Source organism: Eulemur rufifrons, chromosome 2 (assembly GCF_041146395.1).
Source record: "Eulemur rufifrons isolate Redbay chromosome 2, OSU_ERuf_1, whole genome shotgun sequence".
NCBI lineage: Eukaryota > Metazoa > Chordata > Mammalia > Primates > Lemuridae > Eulemur > Eulemur rufifrons.
Window position 1 is genome coordinate 3956280 of NC_090984.1, and position 19611 is coordinate 3975890.

General features: G+C 55.0%; 1 protein-coding gene across 1 annotated transcript; it reads right to left on the reverse strand.

The window, feature by feature from the left end:
• Positions 1–998: 998 nt before the first annotated feature.
• On the reverse strand, positions 999–18618 carry PLVAP (plasmalemma vesicle associated protein). The gene is made up of 7 exons (XM_069465362.1): positions 18584–18618; positions 13218–13728; positions 8894–8990; positions 8084–8796; positions 5775–5832; positions 5534–5615; positions 999–1103 (listed from the first exon to the last, which is right to left on the reverse strand). The coding sequence occupies exons 1-7, from the start codon at positions 18616–18618 to the stop codon at positions 1097–1099; spliced, it is 1503 nt and encodes a 500-aa protein (XP_069321463.1). The 3' UTR covers positions 999–1096.
• Positions 18619–19611: the final 993 nt, after the last annotated feature.

Here is a 19611-nt window from a genome sequence, read left to right on the forward strand (position 1 = left end):
GGAGGCTGAGGCAGGAGGATCACCTGAGCCCAGGAGTTCGAGGCTGCAGTGAGCTATGATTGTGCCACCGCACTCCAGCCTGGGCGACAAAGTGAGATCCTGTCTCTAAAAAAAGAAAACTATTAATAAAAGAAACACTAAATTTAACACATACTCTGTCACCACGCAGTGCTTTGCAGCCATTTCGTTAAACTCATTTTGGCCATGATTTTGCCGGTTTCTCTTTACACATAGAGACACCTGTGCCTTAAGGGGATGCTGGTGTCACCCCCATGCTTGTCCGGGGTTGAGGGTCTTCAGGGCTGGGGACGTTGGGGAGGTGTTTGCCAGCTTTCATCTTCTGTTTTTTTCTCCCTCGAGGCCAAGCGGTGCCTTTTCAAAGCAGAAATCACAGCTCTGGAGACTCTGAAGGGATTTGCTAACATTTATTAAGTGCCACTAGCATTTCTGCAGGCCACAGGCAGGGCTGGGTGTGCGAGGGGGCGGGGCGGCTTCCGGCGGCTGTGGACGTGGGGCCAGTGTGCCACCTCGGCCCTGGCGGCCAGTGTGCCACCTCGGCCCTGGCGGCCTGGCTGGCCGAGCGGAGGTGAATGGCTTCCTGTTGTCGCCTCCCGGCCGGCGCTGCAGATAAGGAAATGGGAGGAGGGGAGGCGTCTGCGTGTAGCGCTGTGTGGCGCGAGTTGGTGCGTGGGTGTGACACCGGTGAGGTGTGGGCGGAAAGTGTGTGACAGGAATGTGCACATGCAATGTTGGTGCCCGATGTGCGACATCGTCGCTGTGTCCGTGCGTGACGGCATCCCTGCGTCTGCGTGCAACGCGGCCCTGCCTGCGGGTGACGCCGCTGCCGCCCTGGGTGATGTGCTTGCCGTGTCTGCAGGTAACGTGGCCGGCCATGTCTGTCTGTGTGTGATGTCCCCGCGTCTACGGTGAGGGGTCACGTGGTGCGGGGGCGGGGCTGTGACAGTGTTAAGGGTGCGGGAGGGAGGCTGTGCGGGGCGGCGGAGGGGCTGTGTCCCGCACTGTGAGCGTCTCGCCGCTCCGTGTTCGCAGACGGGTGCGTCAGGGCCGCACTTCAGTCCTCAGGCCTGGAGCCTCCTCAGCCACTAGGGTAGGAAGGGGTTGGCAACAAGACAGTCAGACAGATGGAAGGGCAAACCTTGCCTGGCCCTGGGGACTCGTGGTCGGTGGGGGCAAGATGTCTTGAGGACCCGCACTCTTCCTCCTCCCAGCCTGGGCCCCGGGATGATGAGACTGAGTGTGTTCCTCCCCATGAGACAGAGGAAGAGCCTGAGGGTCAGAGAGGACGCCTCATGACTCCTAAGCCTCCACTGCAACTTGTCTAACTCTCCCCGTGTTTCCCAAGGTTCTGAAGATACTGAGAAGTTGCCCCAAGGCCCCTGCTCACGTGCCCCCAACCCTCCCCCACTGGTCCCCAAGGTGGGGTCTCAGTCTCCCTCTTTTGTCTATACAGAATTGAGCGAGGAACCTGCCCCTGCTCACACACCCTCCATGGCTCCCCAGCTCCACAGGACAAAGCGCAAGCCTCATGATCTGGCATTTAAGGCTCCACCCCTCTGCCTCTGCCAGGCCTCCCCATCAGGGACCCAACCCTGACCAAGTCGCGACAATTCCAAGGGCCTTCACGCTGCTTCTGGGCGCCACCCCCGTGCCTTTGCGCAGGCCTCCTGCTGCCTGGAATGCCCTCCCCCCCCAGGCCTGGCAAAGGTTCTCTGAGGGGTCACGGGTTGGCGCAGAAGCTGTTTCCTGCTTGGGGAGGAGGGGGCTGTGGCCAAGTCTCACTTCCACTGGGTCCTCTCCCTTCCTTCCCCCTCTTCCCTGGGGCCCGAGTGGCCTCACGTTCCTTGGCTGGCTCTGGTCCCCGTCCCTGGCCCCAAGCTCCATCTTCAACCAGGAATTACCCAGCTCCAGTCCTGCCTGCGAGGGAGGGCCACGCCTTCCCCTCACCTCTCTTTCCAGAGACAAGTCCCCATCGTCGCGACCCAGCTCCCACCCTGGTCCCCTGGTCTGTTTGCCAGCAGTGGCCCCAAGGGGCCTGTGAATGCCTGTGCTGGCTCATGTCCCTTCTCCGCTCACAGCAGCCACAGGCACTGCCTGATCTGCCCTGGCCACCTCCCTGCCCTCACCTCCTCTTCCCTTCCTCGGCAGGCCCTCTGCTCCAGCCACCCTGGCCTCCTGGTTCAAACATGCCAGGCAGGGCCTTCGCACGGGCTGTGACCTCTGCCTGGTGCTCCCTTTCCGGGATCTCCCTGTAGCTTCGCCCTCACCTCCTTTCCGTCTCTGCTCAGATATCACCTCCTCCATCAAGCCTGCCCTGTCCCCCATGGAAAAATTCCAACCTTCGCCCGAACTAGAGTGCAGAGGCATCATCATAGCTCACTGCAGCCTCAAACTGGGCTCCAGTGATCCTCCTGCCTCAGCCTCCCAAGTAGCTGGGACTGTAGGCACGTGCCACCATGCTTGGCTAATTTTTCTACTTTTTGTAGAGATAGGGTCTTGCTATGTTGTCCAGGCTGGTCTTGAACTTCTGGCCTCAAGTGATTCTCCCGCTTCAGCCTCCCAGAGTGCTGGGACTACAGACGTGAGCTGCTGCGCCCAGCCAAAGTTCCAGCCTTTTCACACTTCCTTATAGCTCTTCCGTCTTGCTTGTCACCAAAGGGCCCTTTAATGGCACATTCATCTGGTTTATCATCCGCCTGCCCTCCTAGACTGTGAACCCCACGAGGGCAGGCGTTTCTGTGCCTGATTCCCCACTGTGTGCCCAACACCCAGCAGCTGCTCAGCGCACACAGGCTGAATGAGCAGACAAACCGTGGCGGTGCCAACAAAGAACTTGAATGATGCTCACTGTGTGCCCAGCTCAGGGCCGGGGAGCCAGCGCTGAACTCCCACCGGAAGCCTTTCACATGGCGCTTTTTGCCACATGCAGCCACTTCGGCCCTGGACGAAGATTTGCTTAATGTTTGTCCTTATGTCCATTTTGTAATCTTAAATTTATCTCCAAAGGACACTCAGTCTCATTAAGTAAAGAAGGGCCAGTGCGCTTGTCATTGATAGAAGATGACTTAAAAATGTTCAATCAGAGCAAGACCCTGTGTTGAAGTTCAGCCGTGCAGGGCCCTGGGCCTCTCATTGATCTGTGAACCTGGGCCACACGCAGCTGTCCTGCTCCTGGTGGGGCCAGTCAGCACCAGCTGAGAGTTTCTCTCTCTCTCTCTTTCTTTGGCTCACCACTTTACTAATGAGAATATTTTTTAAATTCAAATTTAGCTTTAATTTTTTAGAAATGAGGTCTAGCAATGTTGCCCAGGCTGGTCTCGAACTCCTGGGCTCGAGCGATCCTCCCACCTCGGCCTCACAAGTAGCTGGGACTGTGGGCACGTGCCACCACGCCCCTGTAAACTGAGACTCTCCGGAGGCGTAGAAAGAATCAGAGTGGAAAAGAGAGATCAACTCTCCCGGTGCCTGGGGTGGCTGATCGATGCTGGACTTGCTAGCACTTTGAGGCTGCAGTGAGCTATGATCGCGCCACTGTACTCCAGCCTGGGTGACAGAGCAAGACCCTGTCTCTCTAAAACAATGATGATGATAATTTAAAAATAATTAAAATTCCAGTGACTTGCCCCGAGTTGCCTGGTGAAGCCAGAGCTGGTAGCGCCAGCCCACTTGTACCTGGTCCCCCTCTCGGGGGAGGGCCGGCCCTTCCTGCGACCCTGAAGAGAGAAGCTGGAGAGGCCCCGGCTTAAGTGCACATTGTTTTCTCAGCGGGGCGACGTCATTTAGGGTAAACAATGTCAAGCAGTTCCCCGGTTCTCAGCCCTGACCGTCCTGGGCGGGGAGCCCGGCCCTGGCCCTGGCTTGCCGCGCTCATGATCCCGGGCTGGTTACTTCCCTGAGGCCTCAGTTCCCTCCTCTGAGAAGTGGGGATAATAATAGATCCTCCTTCCTTGCCAAGATGGGGAAGGAAATCGTGTTTGCCTGGGGCAGGGATCACCTCCCCACCTTTTTGTTTCCCTTTCTGGGGGGTTTCTGGGGCTGAGAACTGTCTCCCAGGCAGACCCAACTATAGCAAAGGGGGTAAGGGGCAGCTCGGCAAGGGGGTGAGCTCCCCATCAGAGAGGGTATGTAAGAGGCACGGTGGAGCTGGAGCTGGACGTGGAGCACCCTGGGGAGCTGGCAAACCTCTGACAAAAGGCTGGTGGCAAAACAGTCACAGGCCCAGTCTTTGGAGTCGAGGGGATCGGCCTTTACAAATTCTGGTGCCTCCTGAAGCCTCAGGGCCTAAGCTGCAAGTGGCAATGCCCATCCCTGAGTCCTCCGGCACCTAAACGTGAGTGGCTGGGACCCTGGAGGGAGCACAGGGTGTCCTTGGGAAGGGGCCTGAGTCACAATCCCTGTGACGCACAGGGTGTAGTCCGACAGATGACCAGCCCAGGAGGAAGTGACAGGGGCACAGGCAATGAGCCATGACCTCAGCATGTGCCGGGTGCCCTCGATGCGCCCCACTGGGCCCCTAGCCCCTTGCTCTGGCCCTTTGTGGACAGCACTTTACAGTTAGCAAAGTGTTTCCAACCCTTGACTTCAGAGGACTCCCATTTTTTTTTTTTTTTTTAAGAGACAGGGTCTCACTCTGTCGCCCAGGCTGGAGTGCCGGGGTGTCATCCCAGCTCACTGCAGCCTCCAACTCCTGGGCTCAGCGATCCTCCTGCCTCAGCCTCCCGAGTAGCTGGGGCCCGAGGCGTGCGCCACCACTGCCTAATTGTTTCATTTTGTGTAGAGATGGGGTCTCGCTATGTTGCCCAGGCTGGTCTTGAATTCCTGGCCTCAAGCGATCCTCCCACCTTGGCCTCCCAGAGTGCTGGGGCTCTAGGCGTGAGCCACCGCACGGGGCCAGCCTCTTCTCTCACCCTGTCCAGCTTCTGGGACTTTGCCTTGGCTGTTCCTGCTGCCTGAAACACTGTTCCTCCTCTTTTCCCTGAGGCAATTCCTTCTTATGCTCCAGCTCAAAGAACCAGGACGAGGGTCCCCTTGCCTCCCTTCCCTGCCTGGAGTCTGATCACGGGGGTTCGTGTAGCAGCTCTGCCGCGCCCTGGCTGTGTTACCTGGGGCACAATGCATGCCCTCTCTGGGCCTCACTTTCCTTATCTGGAGAGTGGAAATCGTCGTAGCTTGCCCACAAATTAGGGTTGTGAGGATTAAATAAGTTAGCTTATTTAATCAATGTGCTTAGAACTGTGTAACGCTCACAATGGTGCCCAATAATTGCAGACTCTTGGGTTGTCTTATCATGACACATTGTCTGTCTGGCCCACTACTCAGGGAGTTTCATGAGGACAGAGCTGGGTGTGTCTTGGTTACTGCTGTATCCCCCAGGCCAGCACAGGGCCTAGTATACAGCAGGCACTCAATTAAGGAAGCAGCAAATGTGATATGAGCCTCCCTTCATCCCCACTTTTAGTCCTAGCCTCACTCGCAGCCCTGAGACTGAACTGCCTCAGCCTGCCCAGTGTCTTACCTGGATGGGGCTGCAGGGTTGCCCACAGGAGGCCTCTGGGACTCCAGGATCCTCCTCTTGAATTCCTCCAGGCCAGCTGTGTCTGGAGAGAGAGGGAGGCGTCAGGCTTGACCTACTGCCTTAGCAGCCCCTGCCCCTGGGCTGGGGATGGACTGGCAGCCCAGGGCAGCAGGACTGTGGTGGGGTGCAAGGTGGAAAGGACCCCCTCCCCTACTTCCTGGCTCTGCCCTGTGTCACTCACCGATGGGCGGGGGGTTGGGGACAGGCCCCACGGGTCTCGGCACGGACATCGGCTGTGACTGTGGGAAGAAGGGTGGAAGGAGGTTGGCAGGAGGCGGGACCCCTGAGCTCCAGTCCCAGCGAGGTCCCTTCCAGGGCAGGGCGACAGAGCCCCAGGTAGAAGGACACGCATGATAATGAACGTAATCACCTGTACCCACCATGAGCCCTCAAATGACCCGGGGACCCCAGGGACTGGCTTCCCTTGGCAGTCCTCGAACACCCCATTCTGCAGGGCTGGCCTGCCTCAGTCTCCCTCATGGCCTCCATGCCAGTCCAGCCCACTCCGTGGCCCCAAGTGTGCACACCTACCCACTGTGGCGCCCGCTTCAGTCTGAAGCCGACCTGCTCTGTAAACCAGCTGGACCCTGGCCCTAAAGGCTGTCCTTGGAACAACCCTCAGCCAATGCCCCGAAACCTGACATGCCAAGCCAGTTCTGAACTCAGTTACCTGGTCCCGACGTGAAAACTCAGCCTTCCTGAGAGAGTCAGGTCCCAACCTGGCCCCAACTCCAACTACAAACTGGATCTGACCATATGTCACATCTAACTCCGATTCCAGTCATTCCCTAGACCTGATGTCTATGATGAGTCCATTTCCCTGGCCCCAGCCCTTGGTCCCACCATGCCCACCCATAAACACCTGCCCAACTCCACAACCGATTCCAGCCTCTACTCAGCTCCCACCCGAAACCCATCCTCAGTCCCAATCCCAGCCCAAACTTCACTCCAATCCTAAGGCTCTATGGAGCCCTGATCTTAACCTTGAAATAGGCCCAGGCCTATCACTTACCCCAAGGCCACCTCAACCCACCCCCACCCCCCAAGATCGGCATCCACACTAGCTTCTACTCTAGATCCAGGTCTGACCCTCACTCCAAACTCAATGTCCCCCCAGCCCTCACCCAGGGTCACCCAATCCTTTAACTCAACTGTATCCCAACTCCAGCCCAACTCAACCCTCAACCAGTTACCCTATGCCCAGTCCAACCTCAACTCCTAACTCATCGTCAATACCAATCCCGATCTCAATGACAATGGGATTTGAAATTCCACCCTTGTCCCCAAAACCTCTAACCATCTCTAGACTGACCGACCAGCCACCTCCACGTACCTGATCCTCAACTCCAAGTTCAATGCCTCAACTCAACTCAATCCTGAAATAACCAAGATCCAAGATTCATTATTCACCCAACCCTATACCCAACGAACACCCTTCATATGGCGCCTGACTCAATTTGTAAACTTTTCTCACAACCTAAACTCCAAATTCAACCCCAAGTCTGAGATCAATGGAGTCCTAAATGGAACCCTAACTTTAACCCAAACCAACTCTAGGCATAATGGTGACCAAGAGCTCGTCTCAGCCCAACTTACACACAAGTTCAGTGTCTACGTTGACTCTTCCTCTAGACATCCTCACAGCAGTATTACTCCCAGCCCTTACCCAACTCCAATTCTTCAACACAACTCGAATACAGTCTCAACTGTGACCTGAATCCCAATCCTAACCTCAACCCTAGATGAACCCCTAATCCTAACCCTAAATCAATTTGAGGCCCACCAGGATCCCCTAAACTTAACCCCAGCCTCAATTCTTAACCTTTCTCAATGTCATTACCAATTCCAAACTCCACTCCAATTCTAATGCCAATAAAATCCTACATTCATACACAACTGTAATACGAAACCCAACTCTGGAGTCAACGGCCATCAACAAAGTCACCCCAGCCTCAGTTTCCAATCCACCCTCAATGCCTCAACTCAACCCAATCCCAAAGCAATGGAAATTCTAGATTCACCCGTTCACGCAACCCGCTCTTTAAATCAACTGGACCCTGATCCTAAACACCATCCCTGGAATGACCCTGAGCCAGTCCCCCAAAACCTGAAATACAAAGCCAATTCTGAACTTAAAATCAGCTAAACATCTGACTCCAACATGAAAACTCAACCTCCCTTTAGAATCAAGCCCCAACCTAACCCCAACTCTAATTGCAGCTGGTTGACAAACCCAGACCCGATAGCAATTGGAGGTACAAACCGACCTTGAATTCCAGTCTTACCCTACTCCCATCTCAACTCCTATCTCCATTCTAGACTCTGTGCTGATCCTAATGCTGGTGAGCATCTCGAGGGAGTCCGAAACTCACCCAGTGTAGACCAGGAAGCCAACCTCAAACCTGGCTCCAAACTCAAGTTCAACGTCACCACCACCAGCTTGGCGTCTGGCCCTGATTCCAATGCAGCCTCCTGGGCCCGCCAGCTTACCTTGGCCCTGATGCAGGTGTCCAGGGCCGAGTTGCTGATGGCCAGTTGCATCTTGAGCTGTTCTGCTTCTCTCTTCTTCTCCTCCAGCTCCTTGGCCGTGTTGTCCCGCTCCTTCCGCAGCGCTGCCTTCTCCTCCAGCGCCAGCTGTGTCTGCCGGGCACATTCGGCCTGGAGCTTGACCTCCCGGGCCTGAGCCTCCTTCTCCACCTTCTCTCTCGCCTCCTGACTGGCCCGCAGGCCCTGCTCGGCTTCCAGCTTCTGGCGTTGGAGGTCTGAGTTCTCACGGGCCACGCGCTCGATGCCGGCCCTGAGGCTCCGGGCCAGCTCTTCCACCTTGGTGCTCATGAGGCTGGGCATGTGGTCGCAGCTTCTCCGGATGGAGGCCACTTCCGAGCCCAGGGGATGGTAGAGGCCATAGCCCAGGGAGTCCAGCGTGCGTGGGATAATGGAATCCCGCCACAGGTTCCGCAGATCCGTCTCAAACTTGTCCTTGTCCAGCAGGAGGCAGAGGGCTTGCACCTTTTGCAGCCGGTCCTCGGCCAGCTGTCGGTCCTGCCGCTGCTGCTCCCGGGCTTTGGAGCACTCGGCCAGCTGTTCCTCCACCACCCGCTTGCTCAGCGACAAGCCTTCCTTGTCTGTGGTGCAAACCGCCTTCTCCTTGGCCAGCTCCACCTCTATCGTCTTGGCTTTCTGACCCAGCATGAGGAGCAGCGCTAAGGGAACAAGACCACGGGGCCCAGGAAGATCAGGAGCTGCCGAGAGCACCGTGCAGAGAGTCCCCGCCCCGCTCCCCGCGGCCTTGGCACTCACCGTCGCAACTCTTGTTCATCTCCTTGAGGTGATCTTGGCACTGCTTCTCGCTCAGGATGATCGCGGCTACGTAGGGCTGATTGTTTGTGTAGATGACCTGCTCCGATTCGGGGTGGGGTGGGGACAACACAGGACAGAGCTCAGTGGCCAGCCCTCCCTGGGACCGCCCAGACCCAGCTCGGGCACCCAGGTGGCCGGCGGAGCCAAGTTCCCAAGGGCATTGCTCCTGTTGGGCGTGTTTCTCGGATCTTCAGCAGCGGTTACGATTCCTACCGCGCATGCGTGTGTACCCCGCTGACCCTTGAACCCTGAGCTCCCATTCCTCCTGCTCAGAAATGAAAAGGAAACAGTGCGATGCCGGCTGCGCCACGCACGGACTTTGAAAATGTGACGCTCACGTTTATGGCCAAGTGATTTTGACCAGGATGCTGTTACCAGCTCAACCCTGTTCTTGCCCCAATTCGTATGTCAAGGCCCTAAGCTCCAGTACCTCAGAATACGACTGTGCTGGGAGGTAGGGTTTGGTTTTTTTGTCTCTCTCTGTCACCCTGGCTGGAGTGCAGTGGCATCATCATAGCTCACAGCAACCTGGAACTCCGGGGTTCAAGCAATCCTCCTGCCTCAGCCTCCTGAGTAGCTGGGACTACAGGCGTGTGCCACCATGCCTGGCTAATTTTTTTTTCTATTTTAGTTGCCCAGCTAATTTCTTTCTACTTTTAGTAGAGACGGGGTCTCCCCCTTGCTCAGGCTGGTCTCCAACTCCTGAGCTCAAGCAATCCTCCCGCCTCGGCCTCCCAGAGTGCTGGGATTACAGGCAGGAGCCACCGCGCCCGGCCAGAAAAGTCTTTTTAACAATGCTGCTGAGACAACTGGCCATCCACGAGCACAGGAACGATTGTAGACTCCCCCCCAACACCGTACACACAATGAACGCAAAACCAGTCAAAGACATGAATGTCAGAGCTTGAACTATACGACTCCTTAGAAGAAAATATAAGTGTTAAAGTCTTTGTGGCCTTGGATTTGTCAATGGTTTCTTAGATATGACAGAAAGTACAAGCAACGAAAGAAAAAATAAATTGGACCTCATCAAAAATTTAAAACTTCTGTGCTTTGAAAGGAACCATCAAGAAAGTGAGAAGATGGCATTTGTTGGATCCATAAGAAAAACAGAAAATAAAAAAAAGAAAAGCAAAAAAAAAAAAGAAAAGAAAAAAAAAGTGAGAAGACAACACATAAATGGGAGAAAATATTTGCAAATCAGACATCTGATAAAGAAGTAGTATCTGGGATGTATTTTAAAACCTCTCACAAATCAATGATACAACCACAATCCTTAGCTGGGTGCAGCGGCACACACCTGTAGTCCCAGCCACTCGGGAGGCTGAGGCAGGAGGATCACTTGAGCCCAGGAGTTCAAGGCTGCAGTGAGCCGTGATCGCACCACTGCACTCCAGCCTGGGCGACAAAGCAAGACCCTGTCTCAAAAACAAAACAAAAGAGAGTAACCATAGGACCCAGCTGTGACCCAGAGCATGACCTCTTGGTGTACACCCAAGAGAAATGGAAACTCGTCCACATACGAGCTTGCACAGGAATGCTCACAGCAGCACTAGTCACAACAGCCAAGAGGTAGAAACGAGCCAATGTCCACCAGCAGGTGAGCGGGTAAACACGTGGTCCAGCCGCACGGTGGGATACTACGCAGCCATGAAAATGCATGAAGCTCTGACACCTGCTACAACGTGGGTGAACCTCGAAGACATGACGCTGAGTGACAGAAGCCACACACAAAAGGCCACACCGTGTGTGATTCCATTCACAGAAGTGTCCAGAACAGGCACATCCACAGAGACAGGAAGCAGATTAGTGGCTGCCAGGGGCTGGGGGGAGGGGTAGTGGGGAGTGACTGCTGATGGGGACGAGGTTTTCTTTTGGGGGGATAAAAATGTAAAATCGATCATGGTGACAGACGCACAACTCTGTGAAAGTATTCAAAAATCACTGAATCGTATACTTTAACTGGGAGAATTGCATGGTATGTGAATCACATCTCGATAAAGCCGTTTTGAAAGAAAGAGTTTACAATTCTTGGCCGGGCGCGGTGGCTCACGCCTGTAATCCTAGCACTCTGGGAGGCCGAGGCAGGAGGATCGCTCCAGGTCAGGAGTTCGAGACCAGCATGAGCAAGAGCGAGACCCCGTCTCTACTAAAAATAGAAAGAAATGATTTGGACAGCTAAAAATATATATATGTAGAAAAAATTAGCCAGGCATGGTGGTGCGTGCCTGTAGTCCCAGCCACTCAGGAGGCTGAGGCAGTAGGATTGCTCGAGCCCAGGAGTTTGAGGCTGCAGTGAGCTACGATTGTGTCTCTGCACTCCAGCCTGGGTGACACAGTGAGACTCTGTCTCTAAAAAACAAACAAGTAGCAAAATCGCATTTCTTAGCACCACCAGGGCAGCAGGAACACCAACATTTGTCCTCACTAAGATCAGAGCTGCCATGGCTGGGACAGGGTGGGGGCTGTCTCCCAGCACCGTGCCCCCATCTCAGGGCTGCGGCTGGGCGGCCTGCAAGCCATGGGCCCCAGGGTCCCTGGAGATAGAACCCTGAGGAATTACAAGCAAGAGGAATTTGTCAACTTCAAGGAAAAAAAAAAAAAAGAAAAGAAAAGAAAAGAAAAAAAGCTATGATTTTTCAATGTTTCTTTTCTTTTTTGAGACAGAGTCTCACTCTGTCACTCTGGCTGGAGTGCAGTGGTGTGATCACAGCTCGCTGCAGCCTCCAACTCCTGGCCTCAAGCAGTCCTCTTGCCTCAGCCTCCCAGAGTGCTGGGACTACAGGCATGCGCCACGGCGTCTGGCAAAATTGTTCAGTTTTAAAGAGGCAGTCGTAGGTGTCTAATATTCTATGACGGGGGAGTCCACGATTCTGGGGGTCGTTGGAGCTTCTACAATTGTATGATCCTGGGCTCGGTGGTGGCCTGAGTCCTGGAAGACCCAAATGGGCCAAGTGCCTGGAGCTAAGAGGTCTGAGAAGGCTGCCATGGCCTGGGGGTGAGGGGGACCTATCCCATCCTGGGGGTCTGAGAGGGGATCCACCCGACCCTGGGGATTGGGGGGACAGTGTCCTGTCCTGGGGTTCTGGGAGGGAGAGACAGGGCCACCCCAGGCAGTTCTGATGGGCTGAGCACAACCTCCTGCCCAGTGTGGAGGCTGGGTGGTCTTCCCACCTCCCACCTCCCCCAGCCTCCCCTCAGCCCTGCCCTCCCGTCTCTCACCCCACCTCACCCCTACGGAGGAGCCCCAACGCCCCCTCCCCTCGGTGTCTTAGGTGGGCAGGACCCTCTAGGGGAAGCAGGTGTGAGAGGACACGGGTGATTGTTGAGCGTGTTTGACACGAATGGGGGGTGCCGGGGGCGAAGATCTCCCCGAGACCCCATGTGCATGCCCACGACTGTCCCCAGAGCCCGCCTGTCTCTGTCCTGTTGGGGAAACCACCTACCCTCTCAGGCCCCCATTTCCATGACTGCAAAAGAGTGTCCAACTCCACCCTCCCTCCTGGGGTTCAACCATGAGATATGTCTAACGCAGGCGCCCAGCATCGGGAGAATCTGAGCCCTTCGTACGTATTATCCCTGGGTAAGAACAAAATGCTCTGAGCTTTTGTTCAACCAGTTCTCATCTGCAGCTAGCGTGTGCTGGAACATTCTGGATGCTCTGTCTATGCCTATTAAGTCATGGGCTCAGGGCTGCCTGCTAACATATAGGATGCCCAGTTAAACCTGAATTCCGGAGTGGCAATGAATAACTTTTTTAGTTATAAGTATGTCCCAAATATTGCATGGGGTCAGGCATGGTGGAAATGAGGCCGAAGCAGGAGGATCGCTTGAGGCTAGGAGTTTGAGACCAGCCTGGGCAACAAAGCAAGACACTGTTTCTACAAAAAAATAAGAAAATTTAGCCGGGCGTGGTGGCCCACGCCTGTAGTCCCAGCTACTCGGGAGGCTGAGGCAGGAGGATCCTTTGAGCCCAGGAGTTTGAGGCTGCAGTGAGCTGTGATCACGCTGCTCATTGCACTCCAGCCTGGGGACAGGGTGAGAGCTTGTCTCCAAAAAATTAAAGCAAACAGACAGACCCCACCAAATACTGCATAGGATGTAGCTATACAAAAAATAGAAAAAAGCGCGTTGCTTATCTAGGCGGGCTTTTCACATAGAATGTCGGGTCTGCGACCGTCCGTCTCGTGGATGAGGAGGCGGAAGCCCCGAGAGTGATGTGGCTCGCCCAGGTCCCCGGGCGAGCCTCTGGCCGGCGCCTTACCCGGTCTCCCTGGCACTGGCGGAAGCTGGCGTTGATGCGGTCCAGGTCGCGGCGGGCGCTGAGCAGCATCTGCATGATGGCGTCCTTGGCGCGCGCCGTGAGGTTGAGCTCCTTGGACAGGTTGCTCTGGGCGGCCGTGAGCTCCACCACCTGGCTGTACAGGCCCTGGGCCCGGCGCTCGGTGGCCTGCAGGTTGGACTCGGTGCTCACGTGCACGTTGCCGTACACCATGAAGAGGACGAGCCCCAGGATGATGAGGAACTGGATGAGCGACACGAAGAGGAAAAAGTAGCGCAGGTAGTACCAGCAGCCCCGGGGGCCGCCGCCCGCGCGCGCGTAGGACCCGCGATCCATGGCCAGGCCGCCCGCCGCTCCCCTGCGCCCGGTGCCGCCCGCCGCTCCCCTGCGCCCGGTGCCGCCCGCCGCTCCCCTGCGCCCGGTGCCGCCCGCCGCTCCCCTGCGCCCGGTGCCGCCCGCCGCTCCCCTGCGCCCGGTGCCGCCCGCCGCTCCCCTGCGCCCGGTGCCGTCCGCGGCCCGCGCTCTGGGCCGTGTTTATATTACCCCCCTAATACTTCCCCCGCCTGGCTCCTTCCTGGCCGGGAGGAAACGGGGGCTGCGGGTTATCACAACACTCCCACCCTGGCTGCGAGGGTGCGAGGCAGAGGACAGGGCGGCCGGGGCATGGCGGGGCCTCTCTGATCGTCACCAGCTGGGGCCCCAAGGGACGGGCACACTCCCCGGCCCGCCTGCCCCGCTTGCCCCTCCCGGCCTTTCCTCCCGGCCCGGCGCTGTCCTCGGCACTTGCCGCAAACCCTCTCACTTAGTGGCCCCCGGCCAGCTGCTGTCACCCTTGTGTGGAGGGGGAAACTGAGGCACAGGATGGAGAAAGGACTGTTCTCGGATTTTATGCTGTTAGCTCCCCGGGGCCGGTCTTGACCTTGAAGCAGGCTGGCTACAGACGTGTGCCCGCTTCACTGGGGCAGCTGCCGATTAAATGGGATAACACGTTGGGAAGTCTTAGCCCAGGAATGGACAAACAGTAGGTGCTCAGTAATTGCACACAAGGGCCTCATGGAGGGCTGAGCCGTGGATGGCGGTGGCGCTGTTCCCCAGGCCCTGTCTTCCTACCCGGTGTCCTGCTCACTCACACAGGGGCTCAGCAAGTGCTCTGGACACGGCAGCACAAAGAGCAATGAACTTGGGGCCAGGAAGAGCCAGCTGCACCCGCTGTGAGGTCAGGGCAGGGGCCTCGCCTGTGCGGGTCTCAGTTTCCCCCTCTGTCGGATGGGGTGTGCCCGGCTGTGGCTTTTGTTATTATAATAGTTTCTTGTTTGCGGCCTTATTTCAGGGGCTCCACGGGATGGTGGAGAAGTGTCAGATCGGTGGGGGCCAAGCTTTCTGTCGCCCGACACTCCTGACACTCAAAACCACAGGGTCTTCTGGGGTCACTGCGGGGTCACCCCCTAGGCAGGCAGGGAAGGGATTGGGCCACCGAGGAACAAAGGACCCTGCCCATCTCCCGGAATCAGGAGTGAGTCCCCTCTTTGTTCACCCGACGCTGGTTCCTGCCAGGGCCCCCCAAGAGGTGTCGGCCCCAGGCCTGGCCATAAGCAGCTCCCAGTCTTAGGATGGGAGAGGCACTCCTAGGCCCGTGGGGTAAGGGCTGGCTGAGAGGGAGTGACTGTGCCAGGGAGCTGGAGGCTGGACCCGGGAGGAGTGGGTGACAATAATAGAATCGCTGTCCACTGCCTGTGGGGGACACAGCAGTGTGAAGGCTGGGGCATGGGGCCCCGTCCCCTCACTGGGTAATGGGCAGGGGAGGTCGCTGGCAGCGGGGAGGGGTCCTCCAGGGTGGTGCTCAGCGAGGCGGGTGTTGAGTTGGGAAGGAGGAAGTTCCCAGGGGTGGGCAGGAAACCCAAGTCTGACCTTTGGCCTTTACAGTTACCGGGTGATTCCTGATTCCCGACCCTTCCCAGCTAGTGGGGGAAGGAGAGTTGGGGGCTGCCACTGGTGCCCAACCAGCTATTTCTCCAGGTTGGCCACCGCGCCCCCTCCAGAATCCCCCAGAGCAGGGGAGGAGGGCAACGTAGGAAGAGCGGACACAGGGTTACAATTTAGGGCTCTGGAGTTAAGCTCTGGCTGAGCCACCTACCAGCTTTGTGACTTCAGACAAGGGACTTCCTCTCCTGGAGCCTGTTTTCTCCTGTCTGAGGTGGAGACAAGGCTGGGCGCGGTGGCTCACCCCTGTAATCCCAGCACTTTGAGAAGCTAGGGTGGGAGGATCGCTTGAGACCAGGAATTCGAGATCCGCCTGGACAACATAGTGAGACCCTGTCTCTACAAAATATTTTAAAAAAATCAGCCAGTGTGGAGGTGTGTGCCTGTAGTCCTAGCTGCTAGGGAGGCTGAGGCAGGAGGATCACTTGAGCCCAGGAGTTGGAAGTTGCTGTGAGCTATGGTGACACCACTGTGCTCACTCTAGCCCAGGGGACAGAGTGAGACTGTCTCCAAAAAAAACCCAACCCTCCTCCCAAAAAACAACTAAAAACTAAAAAAATTTAAGGTGGAGACAACATAGCCAGTTGGAAAGTTCTTGACACCACGACTGGCACACGCTTAGCCTTAATAAATGGTGTTTGTTTTTTTTTTTTAAGGTGGGAGGGGCTGGGTCATGCCTAGCATCTGATGCCAGGTTGAGGAGCTGAGACACAGGGGAGGGGCACTGTCCCAGCTGCTGGTGCTCCAGGCCTGTGGGAGCACTGCAGGAAGGAGGGCATGATGTGGATGGAAAATGAGGTGCCAAGGCTTCAGTGGAGGGGCCAGGCAGGGGGCAGCGCCTGGGCCAATGCCAGGAAGATCTTGGTTATTCTTGGCCGGGCACAGCGGCTCACGCCGGTAATCCTGGCACTCTGGGAGGCAGAGGCAGGGGGATCGATTGAGCTCAGGAGTTCGAGACCAGCCTGAACAAGAGCGAGACCCCGTCTCTACTAAAAATAGAAAAATTAGCCAGGCATTGTGGCACGTTTAGTCCCAGCTACTCAGGAGGCTGAGGCAAGAGGATCGCTTGAGCCCAGAGTTTAAGGTTGCTGTGAGCTAGCCCGGGCGACAGAGTGAGACTCTGTTTAAAAAAAAAAACAACCAGGGCCGGGCGCGGTGGCTCACGCCTATAATCCTAGCACTCTGGGAGGCCGAGGCGGGTGGATCGCTCGAGGTCAGGAGTTCGAGACCAGCCTGAGCAAGAGTGAGACCCCGTCTCTACTAAAAATAGAAAGAAATTATATGGCCAACTAAAATATATATATAGAAAAAATTAGCCGGGCATGGTGGCACATGCCTGTAGTCCCAGCTACTCGGGAGGCTGAGGCAGGAGGATCGCTTGAGCCCAGGAGTTTGAGGTTGCTGTGAGCTAGACTGACGCCACGGCACTCACTCTAGCCCGGGCAACAGAGTGAGACTCTGTCAAAAAAAAAAAAAAAAAAAAAAAGCCAACCAAAAATGACTATTCCTCATGATATACTGAAGGTGTTGCATGTATGTTTGTATGTATAAACACGATGGCAGTCAGTTGACAAGGAAAAACAAAGGCAACCTTAAACTCTCAGAAAACCAAAAAGCCACCTTGGACTTGATGGTACTGATATGCTACAGGTTTGAGCAATTGTCACAGTGTAAGAACCAGAGTTTTCTTTCTTTCTTTCTTTCTTTCTTTCTTTCTTTCTTTCTTTCTTTTTTTTCTTAAATGTTTTGTAGAGAAAGACAGGGCCTTGCTATGTTGCTCAGGCTGTTCTTGAACTCCTGGCCTCAAGTGATCCTCCCACCTCAGCCTACCGAAGTGCTGGGATTACGGGCATGAGCTGCCACACCCGTGGCAAGAACCAGAGTTTTAAATATGCATACTAATGTTGTTTGTATCAAGCTCAAAAACAAATTCTGTTTCCTTTTGGCACTTTGATCTCACACTTTTGATTGTAATATGTCTTTTGGAATAATTGTTTTATTGGCTAGCTTTTTTTTTAACAGAGAAGGTAAAGACAGTCCTCTTTTTGTTCGATATCATGTCTTTGAGATTTGTTGATTCCCTTTGCCTGCTGTTTAAGTTGTCACCCTAATAACTATGGACGGTCATTTAGATTGTTTCTAAGATTTTTGTTGCAATGAATAAAAGAAGATTTGAAATCAAATTTCCAGAAATGAAATCTCTGGGTCCCAAAGTGGGCACATTTTACATTTCGATAGCTGTCACCAATTTGTCCTTCAAAGAGGTTATTTCCATTGACACCTCTCCCTGCGGTGTCTAAAATCCCTAAAAACAGACTTTATGAAAATGGCCTGTGTCCTTGGCAAGGTCGTTCCAGAGGGAGAAGGTGAGGCCTGGTCCGAGGATTCCCACGGAGTGAAATGCCTGGGCTCTGATGTGAGCGTTTGGTTTTTTCCTGAAAACAATTTGTCTTGTCCACAGGAAATTTTGCACATGAATCCCTCTGAATTTTCTTGGAGGGTCATTGCAAAATCAGGCTTCGGTTTTAAACTCTTTTGTTTTTCTAAATAAAAAAACACAATTGGTTTGGTTTTATTTGTTTGAGGGAAGGGAAAACTGTCTTGAGGAAGTTGACTCTGTGTCACTCCCTGAAAATGGACACTGAAGTCTCCATGGGGACATGAGGCTTAAAAACAAAGCAAAACAAAAACAAACAAACAAAACAAGAAACCCACAGAGGACTTCAGGAAGATCTTTGTGGAAGTGATATTCTGATGAGAAAAAATTTCAGTGATGTTCAGAAAGCTGTCCACTTTGACATTTATGTGTTTGGTTTTTGGTTAAGTGAAGTGAAATTAAGTTTTATGCTTTTGGAGGTGACAGAGAAGGCAAATTAAGTCCCTTGGGAGGGGCAGCCTGTGCTTTCTGCCACTCTGTTTTTGTTGTTGTTGTTGTTGTTTTGAGACAGAGTCTCACTCTGTTGCCTGGGCTAGAGTGAGTGCCGTGGCGTCAGCCTAGCTCACAGCAACCTCAAACTCCTGGGCTCAAGGGATCCTCCTGCCTCAGCCTCCCGAGGAGCTGGGACTACAGGCATGTGCCACCACACCCAGCCACTTTCTGCAACTCTGTGTTCCTGGCTGAAAAATGGGGACGCAGTTCCTTGCCTGGGAGTGGGGCACTGGCGAGGTCAGGTTGTGGTTGTCCCAGGTGTCCCCTGCCCATGGCTGCTCTGGGCTTCCTATTTCTGTCCCCTACCCCTGCCCCTGCCGTCACAGGGCCCACAGAGGAGTGCTGTTTGCCTCCCTTGGCAGCTGGGGAGCTTCAGTGAGGGCCCAGGACCTGGGCTTATTCTCCCCAAGTCACCCCGAATCCTCACCCACTCTCTGACCTGTGGCCTCCCCGGGGTTTAAAGCCCTCAGCCATCTGTGCCTGTTCTACTCACACACCTGCCAGGGCTCCCCAGTACCCTCCATTCCTGGAACTGATTTTCAGGCGTCCCAAGGGTATGGCCAAGATGGAGCCAGCAGAATAAATCAATAAATCAATAACGATGCCAATGATTTGAGCCCAGTTGGTACACAGATCAACTCCAGACCCCAGAGCCGCACGATGTGGGGGTCTTAAGTCCTCGGGGCCCCATCTGGGCAGCCCACTCTCCAGGCTCCCAGCCCTGGCCGCCTCTGCAAGGAGCAACCGTTTCCTGCCTGCTTCTGGATTTCCGCCAGGGTTGGGAGTCTCAGCCCCACCCTCCCAGCTCGCAACTCTGGGTCCTGCGCGGGAGGCAACTGGGTCTGCAGGTTGGGGCGACCCCTGGTGGCCGATCGCGGAACAGAGCGGCCAGAACCCTCTTCTCCCTGGAACCTCGTTTCCTTCTAGGTGGGGTCTCCAAAGGGGCCCCCTCTCGGGTGAAGGCCCTGCTCAGGCACCCCAAGACCCCAGTTGGGTGGGGGTGGGGCGGGAATGAGCGGGACTGACTGAAGAGAGGGCGTGTGTCACAGTTTCAAGGACTTCCACTCCCCTTCCTACACAAGGCTCTTACGATGTTTTAAAAACAAATCTTAATATTTAATTTTTAAATGGTAATACATGTGCATGATTTTTAAAATGCAAACTTTACAAAAAGGTATACATAGAAATGAGTGACTGCATCCCCTGCCAACCCCTCAGCCCCTGGTGCCCTCCCCAGAGGCCGTGGCTATGAGCAGTGTCTCCTTCAGAGGTATTTGGATAAAAATCCCCTCCCATCTCACCCTACATTTTAAAAAATGTACACAAATTATCACTCTCCTGCTTTTTACATCAATGTATCCTGGAGAGAATCCACTTCGGTTGTATAAACGGTGGCACAGTATTCCACTGTGTGGATTTGACAGACATTGACTTGTTTAAACAGTCCCCAATTGATGGACATTGGTG